At 44.8% G+C, this 14,191-nt stretch overlaps 1 protein-coding gene across 4 annotated transcripts in view; it reads right to left on the reverse strand.

Moving 5' to 3' along the window:
* rock2a (rho-associated, coiled-coil containing protein kinase 2a) overlaps positions 1–14,191 on the reverse strand; it is a 203,307-nt gene that overhangs the window by 108,734 nt on the left and 80,382 nt on the right. For all 4 annotated transcript variants that reach the window (XM_067984276.1, XM_067984274.1, XM_067984272.1 and 1 more), the window contains exons 3-4: positions 13,763–13,863; positions 6,302–6,439 (exon numbers count right to left, since the gene is read on the reverse strand). In XM_067984276.1, the coding sequence (XP_067840377.1) occupies positions 6,302–6,439; positions 13,763–13,863 (239 nt within the window). The remainder of the gene's footprint in view (positions 1–6,301; positions 6,440–13,762; positions 13,864–14,191) is intronic.

Below are 14,191 nucleotides of genomic sequence, written 5' to 3' on the forward strand. Positions count from 1 at the left end.
GTAAGTCACTGCAATCAGGAGAGGAGAGAAAAGGGGAAAAGTAATATTGGAAAGAGGGAAAAGAGAAACCATACATTTTTTTTTAAATCTCATACAAATAATTTTGCACAGTATCCATTAAATTCCCTTACTTATATAAACTGGGAGGAGGGGGGCAAAAGGTGAGTGGAGGAAAAAAAAATCTCAAAGTATTGAAACTCATGAACTTATAACCTATGCCAGGGGATAAGATACCTATTTATTATTGGATTTTTGGCACAATCTGTAAATAGATGAACCAGAAACATCCAGTGGCAGCACAACTGTACTGGTTAAAGTTAGACCCTTTGTTACCTCCCACCTAGAAAATGCATCTCGACATAACAATTGAACAAGCTGAATTACATCGAAAGTACAGAATTTCCCATCCTTTGAAATAACAAGTTTGTTGGTGACTAATAATTAGATAGATTTTGTTCAACCAAGCAAAGAACTTGCAGACGGAAATTTAATATCCTCAGTCTAACATGCCAGTATATTATTTTGTACTTTTCCTTCACATTGTTTCCAGAAAATTTCTTTCCATCAATTTTGTGATGTATACATTCATTTTGGTGCAATTTTAAAAAAAATAAAATTTTTAAATGAAACTTCATTTGTCACCTATCAAGAGTACTGCCCATTCTATATAGGGAAACCATTTCAAATGACCACTTTCTTCCTCTCAACTTCTTACAGTATCTGGAACACCACACATCTGTTACAATGATGCTGTGGTGCCAAAATGGAAGAGGGACACAAGGTATTGAAAAGAGTAACTTCAGGTAAGCTAAGTCTTATATTGCCGCTTTTAAAGATCTACAAATGAATTAGAAATGAAGATTTTGCGAGATTGAAACAACTGTCAAATGTAACTATATTCTGGCCATTTAACTGGTTTTATATGCAGTCCCCACCACTTAAACCAGCCCACATTTAAATTGTGCAAACGTTTAAATCGGGCAAAGAACACAAACAATTTTCCATTATCATTATTGTCAACTACAAAATCGCCACTTACAGCATGTTAAGCGTGTCAGCTATTTCTGGCAGAAACAGGTGTGAGCAGTCACACCTCGTCAAGGTGCAATTACCTTGTAGACTTCATCCCCTCTAAATGCAATGGGATTTATTGAAGCACTCAAGCTTGCCTTGAAATATGAAACAGTGAATTTGCAGGTACAGTGGAATTTTGTTATATTTAATAGTTTAGGAAAAATTACAATGTTGAACATTAACTAAATTTATATAAATCACCCAATGCGTCTAGAGGGCAAATCACATTAGCACAAATGTGCCAGCTATGAGCGGTGGGGACTGTGTATCTTTACACATTAACACTTGAAGGTCTTTCTTAGGAAAATGAATCAAACCAGACCTTACTCAGTTTCAGCTTTGTTTATTTCATATACCACAGATCAGTCAGCTGACTCAAAAGTGACACACAAGATAGTGTAAAGTACACTACTGCTAATAAAGAAAAGCCAAAGGATGTTGCACTACACAAAACACAACGATATAAATGCTATGCAACGCTTCATCAGTTACTGATAACTGAGCACAGACCTGATCGGCTAATATAAATAGAAATTCTAAATGCGCTTGGAAGTTACGAATAAAAAAGCTTTTATATAACTAATTGCACGAAGCACATTGAGAAAAGGCACTGTAGAAATGCAAGTATTTTAGAACTATTGAAGTTTACATCGCGTGAGGGGTGGCTGTGCTAGAGCAGTGTTTTCCAATATGTAAGCCACCAGTCACATGTGGCTAATTGGGAATCTAGATGTTGCTAATTGCAATTCTGATTAGTAAATGAAAACAAGTAATAGATACTGACATTGGGAATGTCATCTCAACACTCATTCACGTTTGTTGATAAAACAGTATGGCAAAAAGCAGTGCGTGTGTCTTTTTGATGGAGCGGATATACAACTATCACCAAGAACGCATACTTCCACCTCCGTAATATCGCCCAGCTCCACCCTGCCTCAGCTGATCAGCCTCCCATCTTCCACCCTCCATAAACTTGAGCTCACCAAAAACTCTGCTGCCCGGATCCTAACTCGCACCAAGTCCCGTTCACCCATCACCCGTGCTCACTGACCTACATTGGCTCCCGGTCCGGCAACGTCTCAATTTTAAAATTCTCATCCTTGTTTTAAATCCCTCCCTATCTCTGTAACCTTTCCAGCCCTACAACCCTCCGAGATCTCTGCACTCCTCCAATTTTTGCCTCTTGCGCATCACCGATTTTAATCACTCCAGTATTGGCAGCCGTGCATTCAGCTGCCCTAGGCACTAAGCTCTGGAATACCCTCCCAAAACCTCTCCGCCTCTCTCTCTTCCCTTAAGATACTCCTTAAAACCTACCTCACCTGTCTCAATATCTCCTTATATGGCTCGGTGTCAAATTTTGTTTGATAACATTCCTGTGAAGTGCTTTGGGACGTTTTAATATGTTAAAGGCGCTATATAAATGCCAGCTGTTGTTGAGTGCTCTGCTTCCTTGGTTACTGAATGGTGGTTGATGTTTGATAAGTAAATATACACGTAAAGAAGTTTACCTGTATTGTGCAAGTACATGCATGGCATTTTCTATTAAAATTAGAGCATTTGCCTTAAAACGGTGTCGCCATAGCCACGCCTGTGCCTAGTCAGCAATTTCTATAGGACAACACTGTGCTAGAGCAATCCAAAACTGATCACTGCCCTGCTCTCACCCCTCAGCTCTGTATTTTCTTCTGTCTTGTTATCTCAAGAGGTATATTTGTCTTTTCACAGTTCTGAATTGCAGCTGAAGGAGATGAGGGAGGAGGAAAAAACATGGGGCTGAAATTTTGCCCCCATCCACCAGTAACGTAGGTACACACGTGGCACAGAAGACGGAAGTCAAAGGCTTTGGACCTGACTTGCACTTTAAATGTACTGCTCCAGGACCTTCTGCCACAAAGCAGTGCGAGTGTCCTGCTGGACCTTCACTGAAGGAGCAGGACACACTCACTGCTTCATGGCAGAAGGTTCATTACTGCCTATCATTTCATGTACTTACTGTCCCATAATCTTCAGTGCATTATGCCACTGACATGATAGCATCTTTGCACGCCTATAAACTTGGGGACACAGCACCCCACCCCTGTAGGCACACATCCACTGGGAGTACCTTTTGAATATATGCCCTCCTGAACTAAAGGTATGCATGAAATACAAAGAATGAGCTCTAAACATTGTTTTTTTTCGGGGGGGGGGGGGGGGGGGAGAGGGGGGGGGAGGGGTTTGGCATGAGCAAGGAGTACATGTGGAACAAGCAGTGTTTTGCGGGAAGCAATCTTTGGGCCATCCGTAAGATGTACCTCGCCTTCTCCATCTGTTCCCAGCTCCTACGGGTAGTGTGCACAGCAAAAAGCGTGCATACCACCTACTACCATGTATGCTGCACTAGTGTCCTCTGGGTAGATTGCCCTGAACAAAATAGGAAACCCTCCTTGTAGCCAGCCTCATGAAGTTGCACATTCATTTAGTCATTGCGCCTCTAACATAGAAAAACAGCCCAAAGCACTTCATAGGGGTGGAAAGAAAAAAAAATGGATGTCAAGCCAAAGGGAGATGGTAGGAGGGGTGACCAAATGCATGGTCACGAAGAGATGTGTTTTAAAGAGGGTCTTTAAGGAGGAGGACGTGGTACAGAGACACGGGGATTTCGGAAGGGAATTCTAGTCCATGTGGCCAAGGTAGCTGAAGGTACGGCCACCAATGAAAGCGATGGGAAAATGGGACACACAATGGGCCAGTCAGAGGAACAGAAAATTCCTGGGGGGGGGGGGGGCGGGGGGTGGTGGTGGAGGGATTTGTAGGGCTGGTGGAGCTTACAGAGTTAGGAGGGGGGTCGCAGACAGAAAGGGGTTCAAACATGAAGATGAGAATTTTAAATTTGAGGCATATGGGGACCAGGGGCCAATGCTGGTTAGTGAGGTGATGGGTGAGCAGAACTTGGTGCAGGATAAGATAGGGGCCGCAGAGTTGTGGATGAGGTGAGGTTTACAGAGGGTGGAACATGGATTGTCGGTCAGGAGATTGTTGGAGTAGCCAAGTCTGGATGTGACAAACGACGTGGATAAAGATTTCAGCAGCAGATGAGCAGAGGTAGGGCCGGTGGTGGGTGACAGTATGAGATGAAAGCAGACATGCTTTGTGAAGAAGAGGATACGCATTCGAAAGCTCAGCTCAGGGCTGAATAAGACACCAAAAACGTGAACAGTCTGGTTCAGCCTGAGACAGTGGCTACAGAGGGGGATGGAATCGGTGGCAGGGGCTGCAGAAAAATGTGGCTCATCCAAGACTGGATCTGACAAGAGTGGAAGTGGAGGGTCGAGAAAGGTGGTGGAGAAATGGAGCTGGTTGTCATCAGTGTACACGTGAAAGCTGAGCCTATGTCTGCAGGTGATGTTGCCGAGGGCCAGCATGTAGATGAGGCAGAGGAAGGGGCCAAGGATAGATCCTTGGGGGACTCTGGAGGTAATGGTGTGAAGAGGGTTGGGGAAGATGATATGCCATTGCTGCAGTTGTTCTCGCTACGGTTAAGTAGGTAATAGTGGAACTAAGCGATGGCTAGCCCACTGAGTTGGACAGCAGAGGACAGGCATGGAGGATGTTGTGGCTGACCATGTCAAAGGATGCAAAGAAGTGAAGGAGGGGTAATTCACCATGATCGCAGTCACAGAGAATGCCATTTGTGACTTTGGTTGGGGTCGTTTCGTGCTGTAAGAGAAGCAGGAATCTGATTGGAGAGATGGGCACAGATTTGGAAGGTGACAACACACTCAAGGACTTGAGAGAAAAGGGTGGTTGGAGATGGGGCAGTCAAGGATGAGTTTGTGGAGGAGGGGGTGATAATATCAGTTATGAAAGGGAGGGAGACAGTACTTGGAGAGAGAATCATTTACAATGTCAGCTAGCATGGGGGCCTGGAAGGTAAGTTTGGTTGTCAGCAGTTTAGTGAGAATAGGTTCCAGCATGCAGGAGGTTGAGCTCATCACATTGATGAGAGAGCAGGGGGAGATGTGCAAGAAATTAGAGAGAAAGAGACAGATATCGGGATTCAGGGCTAGGGTGGGATGAAAGCAGCAGTGGCAGCTCAAAGGATGAAGCCTATCTTGGTAGTTGGGTGCTGTACAGGAAACAGGAAGGGGGTGGGGTACCATGCTTTCACTTGCTCACACACATCGGTTCTGTGCCTCCAGGTTTAGTTTCCTTAAGTCTGCCACTTATGCCCCTCACCCACCCCCAGCCTTATTCAAATGACCCAGGGTGAACTTTTTGGAGCAGTTGGTGCACTGCTCTGCTGCTAGTTTGCACCAGCAATACAGCACAAAAACCTCAATTGTGTCGGAAATTAAATTTCAGCCCCATAGTTTCTTTAATACTTGGATTAATTGATGGAGGGCCGGATTTTGCTGTAAGCGGCAAACGAGCGGCATTAGCCGTTCATTAGACTTGCATTTGCCCATTGACTTTCTATGACCTTTTGCGAGACAAGTTACTGTCAATGGGACAGCCAAAGGATGCGGTGCCCTCTACAGGGCATCTGGGACCTGGGTGAACAGGACAAGCCACTGTGTATCTCCTTAACCAATCAGATTGAAGAATTGTTAATAACAGAGCAGAGTCAGAACCAGGAGTAAGTTGGAATAGTGAATTCAATTGTCAAACAGGTACAGAAAGCGAAATAAAGAGAGGGAAAAAGACTGAATTAAGAGAGATAGAAGACACAGAAAGAAAAAGTAAACAAAAAGTATTTAAAAATTTTTCTTTAAAATGTCCAATGATTAAAATCTGAAGGAATGAGATGCCACACTTGTAAAAGTTAATTTGCAGTGCCAGAGGGGCAATTTGGCAGTAATTAAGACTTACCACGCTGTTAAAAAGCCTTACACTGGAATGGACAAGCCCGAACTATTTTTGGAGAGCTTAGTCCGTATCTATGAGGCAAGTACAGGAACTTCACGCCGTTCAGTACATTTCAACAGGGAGCCAGACGACGAGATGCTGTTTCCTCGCAGCTTTTGGAGGAGCATCACATCTCAAACAGCAACTTCCCGATTTCTGCGTTTAACTGCGCATGTGCGGTCGCCAGAAGTTACTGTTCGATTTTCACATTAATAATGGTGAGTGCTGTTAGCCTCACCATTATTTTTACAACAAAATCTGGCCCATGAAGTCAATCAAAAGTTATTCAAATGAATTTACTAAACACACAATTTAAAATATTTCACAATATCCTTACCTGGACAACCCAGGAACTGTTTGCAAAGGCCATGATATCTCTTTCCTCCCAGAAAAAAGCTGAATCAGATCGCTTGATCATTTCAAACTTACTTAAAAGTTTCATTGCATAAACTTTTTGAGATGCTTTGTGTCGAACCTATTAGAAAAAAAAATTGTAATTTATTATTCTGGACTCATTTCAATAAAATGCAAAACATGTGGGCTCCTATGTGTGTTATTTTGGAACATTTTATAAACGTTTCTAATCGAGCAACTTGATGCTGCTCCTGACCTCCCTAGTGTGCTTTTGTGCCAAGGATTATTCCTGGAATACCAAGTTAGTTCTTCAAAATAAACAGCAATTGCACAATAGAAAAAGTCCCACACATCTGGAATAGTGATACTCAAATATCAATTCATTCAAGGCATGCTTTCTAGATAGTGATATGTTCACGTTTTTGCTTTGAATACATTATAGCAATGAAGTGAAAAATAATTTGTGGAAATAAACAAAGTGGTTTGTAAATGTTACTCGATTAATTCTTTGCTCTATACTTCAGCAGTCAACTCTGTTCAAATCCAAAAAAGCATATTTGTAAAAACAAATTTAAAATCGTAAGCATTTAAGAACATAAGAAATAGGCTTTCGGAGGTTCACTAGATTGATTCCTGGGATGAGAGGGTTGTCCTTTGAGGAGAGATTGAGTAGAATGGGCCTATGCTCTGAAGTTTAGAAGAATGAGAGGTAATCTCATTGAAACATATAGGATTCTGCAGGGCTTGACAGAGTAGATGCTGAGAGGTTGTTTTCCCTGGCTGATGAGTCTAGAACTAGGGGGCATAATCTCAAGATAAGGGGTTAGCCATTTAAGACTGAGATGAGGAGGCTTGTGGAGCCTCCGAAAAGCTTGTGATTTCAAATAAAGTTGTTGGACTATAACCTGGTGTTGTAAGACTCCTTACATTTGTCCACCCCAGTCCATCACTGGCATCTCCACATCATAAGAAATAGGAGCAGGAGTGGGCCATACGGCTCCTTGAACCTGCTTCGCCATTTAATAAGATCGTAGCTGATCTTCAACGTCAACTCCACTTTCCCACATGATCACCATATACCTTGAATCCCCTTGAGGCCAAAAATCTATCTATCTCCGCTTTGAATATATTCAATGACTCAGCATCCCAGCCCTCTGGAGTAGATAATTCCAAAGATTCACAACCCTCTGAGTGAAGAAATTCCTCCTCATCTCAGTCTTAAATGGCCAACCCCTTATCCTGAGATTATGCCCCCTAGTTCTAGACTCATCAGCCAGGGAAAACAACCTCTCAGCATCTACTCTGTCAAGCCTTGCAGAATCCTATATGTTTCAATGAGATTACCTCTCATTCTTCTAAACTTCAGAGCATAGGCCCATTCTACTCAATCTCTCCTCAAAGGACAACCCTCTAATCCCAGGAATCAATCCAGTGAACCTTCGTTGCACCTCCTCTAAGGCAAGTATATCTTTCCTTAGATAAGGAGACCAAAAACTGTATGCAGTACTCCAGGTGAGGACTCAGAGCCAAGTACAATTGTAGTAAGACTTCCTTACTCTTGTACTCTTAATCCCACTGCAATAAAGGCCAACATGCTTCTTGCCTTCCTGATTGCTTTCTGTACCTGCATGCTAATTTTTTATGTTTCTTGTACAATGACACCCAAATCCCTCTGAACACCAACATTTAATAGTTTCTCACCATTTAAAAAATTCTGTTTTTCTATTCTTCCTACCTAAGTGAATAGTCTCACATTTCCCCACATTATACTCCACTTTCTTTCCATAACTACTATATTCACTTATTACCTAAATTTCAATTGTTACTATCTGTCGTAAAGAGGCAACGCCTTTGTTATGAGAAAACAGAACAGGCAGGCACTACAATCATGATGGACTCACATAAGAGATGCACTATCAAATCATAGGAGGTTAAATTGGGTTGTGAAGCTCCTGTTTTAAAGGCGCTATGCGGACACCCAAGACTCGAAAATGAGGTCCGAGATGCACACGCATACTTCCAACGGCAAGTGCCCAGGATGCTATTTGGGCAACGGCGTTTGCTCACCTGATGACCGCCGACAGCATTCAGAGTAGAGAGATTATGACGCAAATCAGTGTGCACCGCTGATTTGAAGCCACCGCTGCCATTTTGCAACTCCACACTCCAGCCAACGCCATCTTAACCTCGCACAGCTGAATACGACATTAAACTGCATGAAGGATTCACCACCAGCGCTATTTAAAGGGATCATGATGTACTTTCAGGTTAGTTGCTGGATTATTTATTCTGGCTGCAGATGTAATTGTGCACGTTTTTGGAGGTTTCCTATATTTGGCAAAAGCTTAAGTGAGTGGTCTCGCTGGTCTTGCAGCAGTTTTTGTGTCATTTAAAATACTGTGCTGAGAAAAACTGCTACCAGACATGGGTGACCGGGTAGGGCTTCTTCTGGAAATTGAAGATGACCGGGAGAATGAGGTGGGGCCACGCAGAGCAGGACAAGTTGCTAGAAGAGGGAGGAGGAGGAGCAGGGCACTCAGCAAGAGGCCATATCCATGGTCGGTCTTCAGGGAGCAATTCTCTTACCTCAACTTCAGCGACGACCAGTGCATCAGATGTCTTCGGTTCACAAAAGAGATTGTGACTGAAATTTGTCAATTGCTGCAGCCACAACTGCAGCCTCAGACCAGGGCAAGGCCAGCATGACCTGTGGCTGGCAAGGTGACCGTGGGTCTTAATTTTTATGTTTCTGGCTCCTTTTAGGCTGTTGCTGGAGATACAAGCAATATCTTGCAGTTCGCATTGCACTGCAGTATAAGGGAGGTCACTGAGGCTCACTATACAATGAGAAACATGTTCATTTCATTCCCTCTTGCCAGAGACAAGCAGGAGGAGTGAGCACAAGGATTTTTTAAAAATTCGTTCACGGGATGTGGGCGTCGCTGGCGAGGCCAGCATTTATTGCCCACCCCTAACTGCCCTTGAACTGCTGCAGTCCGTGTAGTGAAGGTTCTCCCACAGTGCTGTTAGGAAGGGAGTTCCAGGATTTTGACCCAGCGACAATGAAGGAACGGCGATATATTTCCAAGTCGGGATGGTGTGTGACTTGGAAGGGAACGTGCAGGTGGTGCTGTTGCCATGTGCCTGCTGCTCTTGTCCTTCTAGGTGGTAGAGGTCGCGGGTTTGGGAGGTGCTGTCGAAGAAGCCTTGGCGAGTTGCTGCAGTGCATCCTGTGGATGGTACACATTGCAGCCACAGTGCGCCGGTGGTGAAGGGAGTGAATGTTTAGGATGGTGGATGGGGTGCAAATCAAGCGGGCTGCTTTGTCCTGAATGGTGTCCAGCTTCTTGAGTGTTGTTCGAGCTGCACTCATCCAGGCAAGTGGAGAGTATTCCATCACACTCCTGACTTGTGCCTTGTAGATGGTGGAAAGGCTTTGGGGAGTCAGGAGGTGAGTCACTCGCCGCAGAATACCCAGCCTCTGACCTGCTCTTGCAGCCACAGTATTTATATGGCTGGTCCAGTTAAGTTTCTGGTCAATGGTGACCCCCAGGATGTTGATGGTGGGGGATTCGGCGATGGTAATACCGTTCAATGTCATGGGGAGGTGGTTAGACTCTCTCTTGTTGGAGATGGTCATTGCCTGGCGCGAACGTTACTTGCCACTTATCAGCCCAAGCCTGCATGTTGTCCAGGTCTGGCTGCATGCGGGCTCGGACTGCTTCATTATTTGAGGGGTTGCGAATGGAACTGAACACTGTGCAATCATCAGCGAACATCCCATTTCTGACCTTATGACGGAGGGAAGGTCATTGATGAAGCAGCTGAAGATGGTTGGGCCTAGCACACTGTCCTGAGGAACTCCTGCAGCAATGCCCTAGGGCTGACATGATTGGCCTCCAACAACCACTACCATCTTCCTTTGTGCAAGGTATGACTCCAGCCACTGGAGTCCCATTGACTTCAATTTTACTAGGGCTCCTTGATGTCAAGGGCAGTCACTCTCACCTCACCTCTGGAATTCAGCTCTTTTGTCCATGTTTGGACCAAGGCTGTAATGAGGTCTGGCGCCGAGTGGTCCTGGCGGAACCCAAAGTGAGCATCGGTGAGCAGGTTATTGGTGAGTAAGTGCCGCTTGATAGCACTGTCGACGACACCTTCCATCATTTTGCACGGATTGCAGGCTTCCCCATGGTCCAGGGTGTCATTGACTGCACACACATTGCCTTGCATACTCCTCATCTGCACTTGGACATATTCATCAACAGAAAGGGATTCCACTCCCTCAATGTGCAGCTGGTGTGCAACCACAGGCAGCGCATCACGCAGGTGAATGCCCGCTATCCTGGCAGCGGTCATGATTCCTTCATTCTGCAGCAGTTCTCTGTTCCAACTGTATTTGCACCAGCATGGCAAGTCAAAGGCAGGCTACTGGGCGTCAAGGGTTATCCCCTCGTGACGTGGCTCACGACTCCAGTTAGGAACCCATGTACACGTGCACATCAGGCCTACAATGAGAGCCATGCTGCCACAAGGAACATCATAGAGCACACCATCAGCGTCCTCAAGCAAAGCTTCCGCTGCCTGGACTGCTCTGGAGGAACCGTGCAGTACTCAGCTCAGCAGGTATCAAGGTCTGTCGTTGTATGATACATGCTGCACAACCTGGCCACCACCTCAGATGAGAAACTGAGGAACAGGAGCAAAAGCTGGAAGAGGAAGAGGAGGAAGAGGAGGAAGAGGAATGGAGGCTACAATGTAGACAGGCCCTTTCTGCCAAGGCTCTACGTAAATCAGATTGCTAATGAGTGATAACAGTAACCTTAACTACACCTCCCCATTCACCAATAGTCCCACACTCCTCAGCTTTCCTCTCTCGCTGACCATCATATCGTCCTCTTTATGATTACACATTGGTTCCTCCCTCAGCTCACCGCAGAAATAAAAACCACCACCAAATACAAATTCAAATCCACATTTATAAATTCACTCCTTAAATAATGCATACAAAATGAGACATTCACTCTTGTGCATTACCTTAGTGCCTGTCGTTCGTGCTCCTAAGAGGTGCTTCCCCAGTGCCTGGAGCAAGGGAGGTGGAAGGCTGCTCATCTTCAACTGAGGAGACCGCAGATAACCTCGGAAGATGACCTCGAGCAGCTCTGGGCCTATAGGGCCCGGATTCAGTATGCACCATCTTGGCCTGGGCTGCAGCAGTCTGGGCCGGCTGTCTGTCAGTTAATAGCAAGGGCACTGATGGAGTGGCAGGGGTGGGAGCAGGAATACTGTTATCCTGAGAGAAGACAGCAGGTTCCTCTTCCATGAAGCAATTGCCGCTCTCCAGGGCGATGCCTCAGCAATTCTGGTGATCTTTGGAGAACAGATTGTTAGACTGCTGCGGTGCCCTGGAAGCCCCTTTCAACAGTGGTAGCTAGAGCCATGATAGCAGCATTCAGACCTTTGATGGAAGCTCTGACATCAGTCAACAGATGCTGCATCACGATGGGTTCCACAGGTCTGCTGATGGAGGTGATCACCTGTTCCATGTTGGAAAGAATGAGCTCCAAGCTCTGCGCAAAGCCCTGTGCCAAGTTGGAGCTGGACTCCTCCATGCTCCTTGACATGGTGCACCAAACATTTGGCTGTGTACACCCATCAGCCTTCTTCTGTAGCCCGGCCCATCGAAGTCCTCTCCGGCGAGTTGGCACCTGCGGTATCCTTTCGCCCTGCCCTGGCTCCTGCGCACATGTGCCCAGTGTCTAACCACGTGCAGATCCCTCCTCTATCCTAGCCTTCCCACGCGCACTGTCAGTCTCTGAGCTTGTCCTCCTCCAAGTGCTCGGTACTGCCTCCTGTTATGCGCCACCTTCTCCTGCAAGAAAGAGGGAAGTGTATCAATGAGTGTCCTGCAAGATGTTTGGGTCTTGTGGCTATCATGGTTGAATAGCTGCCAATGAGTGCGTCAGCTGAGAGTTGTGGGTGTGAGGCTTGCAACAGTGTGTGAGGGTGAGGTAAAGCATATGAATTGAAGGGTTAAGTACTGATTGAGAGAGATTGTTGGTACATGGGTGATGGGGGCGTAGTGAATTGAGCAGTGGATAAGGCTAATGGTGCAGTTGGTGGGATATGCCATTTGAAGATTGAACTCACTCAATGTGACAACTTGTGTCAGATCATTGAACTTCTTCCTGCACTGCATGTTCTTGGAGCTATGCTCCAGGCATTTACCTCCTCTGCTACTTCTGCCTGAGCATATGTCTGGAAGGCCTCCTACCCCTCTGCGAATGTCCCTCCTCTTGCACCAAGGTCTCCAGTGCATTATCAGAGAACCTTGATGCACGCTCTCTCGCAGGTTGAGCAATCTTCACAAAATGTCTTCCAAACCAATCCACTTCCTGACACTGATTCCATCAGCCAGAGTGCACCTCCCCTTTAAGAGGTGCAGGCTACCTTTAAGTAGCACTAGCCACTTCCGATATCGGGCCCTCTGCTGATGTGTGTAGCCAATGAACAGTGCAGGTAGCGCTGGCTGCACGCAGCAATCATTTAGAACAGCAGGCAGCACAAATTTAACGTGTTGCCTGCAGTGCAATGAACGGGCACAAGTTAATCGGGTACAGAGATCCCCGCGCCCATTTTCGGGGGTTATTCAATTTAACCCCCATAATGTTTGGCAACAGAATAGGTATGCCTAATGATTCAATAAAGAAAAGTAAACATTCAATTACAGATTACAAGTCAATCCTAAATTACACTGTCACCTTCTGTGCAGCATGGTAAAATGTTACTTTACCATTTCACTAAAATACAACAATGTCAGCAGTATGAATCTCAGAAAAGCTTTGAGAGAAAGCATTAAGCAGTCAAGGCTTGTTCCAATGAATGAGACAAGTATATGAAGGCAGGCAAATATGCTGTAAATTGGAGATTAAGATCAAATCCATCTACAGCTCACGAAAGATCATGAATTTTTCACACAATTGTCACTAAATAGACTCTTCTTAATTTGTAGCTTCATGCAACCACTTCCTCATTAATTCTGGTCTGAATCATCATGACAAAAAGCAATACGCATCTTGTTATTTTTGCATATCAAGATATGGAAAGGACACAGGAATCGAAAACTGAATGCAGACTTCAAAAGATAACAAAGTGAATGGGTCCAACAACCCATTTCCAAATCTTCAAAAAACAAGAAATATCTTGGGACTTAACATGTCAGGAGTATCTAAACCATTTTAGAACATAAATGGCCATGGATTTAAGAGTACTAAAAATCCAACAAAAACCTCATTTTCTAGTTTTTTTTTGAAAAGTTAGTGAATAATTTGGTACATTCTCATATATCCAAGAAGATTGCACAAAATCTCAAATGTAGGATTGTTGCCCTGATGCTTATACTGAAAAAAAATGTATTTGCTCTTAGGAACTGCAGATTCCTTACCAGCTGAACTTCACCGAATGCTCCTCGTCCTATCACTTTTACAACCTCATAGTCCTCTGCTTTCATTTGCATTTCTCGAACCTTCCCCATTACTTTCTCATCTGGGGAAAAAAAAACACAATTAAAGATGGTTTTAAATCTGCAGGTGATCTTACAAAATGCAAAACCTTAACACACTGCCTATTTAAGAACAGTTAACTATTTGGGGCAACATGGTGACACAGAAAGCAATTGAGAGATGACCCTTAAAATACTGTTTCTCAGTCTAGTGCCCAACTTGTTAAACTCCCTCCATAAGTCCTCAAAAATACTTATATCTACGTCACTGGTTCCAATATGGATCATGACTTTTGGCTGCTCTCCTTCCCTTTCCAGAAGGTTTACCACCCATTCTGTAGCATTCTTTACCCTAGCCCCAAGGAGACAACA

The sequence above is a fragment of the Heptranchias perlo genome, chromosome 5, assembly GCF_035084215.1.
Source record: "Heptranchias perlo isolate sHepPer1 chromosome 5, sHepPer1.hap1, whole genome shotgun sequence".
NCBI classification, from domain to species: Eukaryota; Metazoa; Chordata; class Chondrichthyes; order Hexanchiformes; family Hexanchidae; genus Heptranchias; species Heptranchias perlo.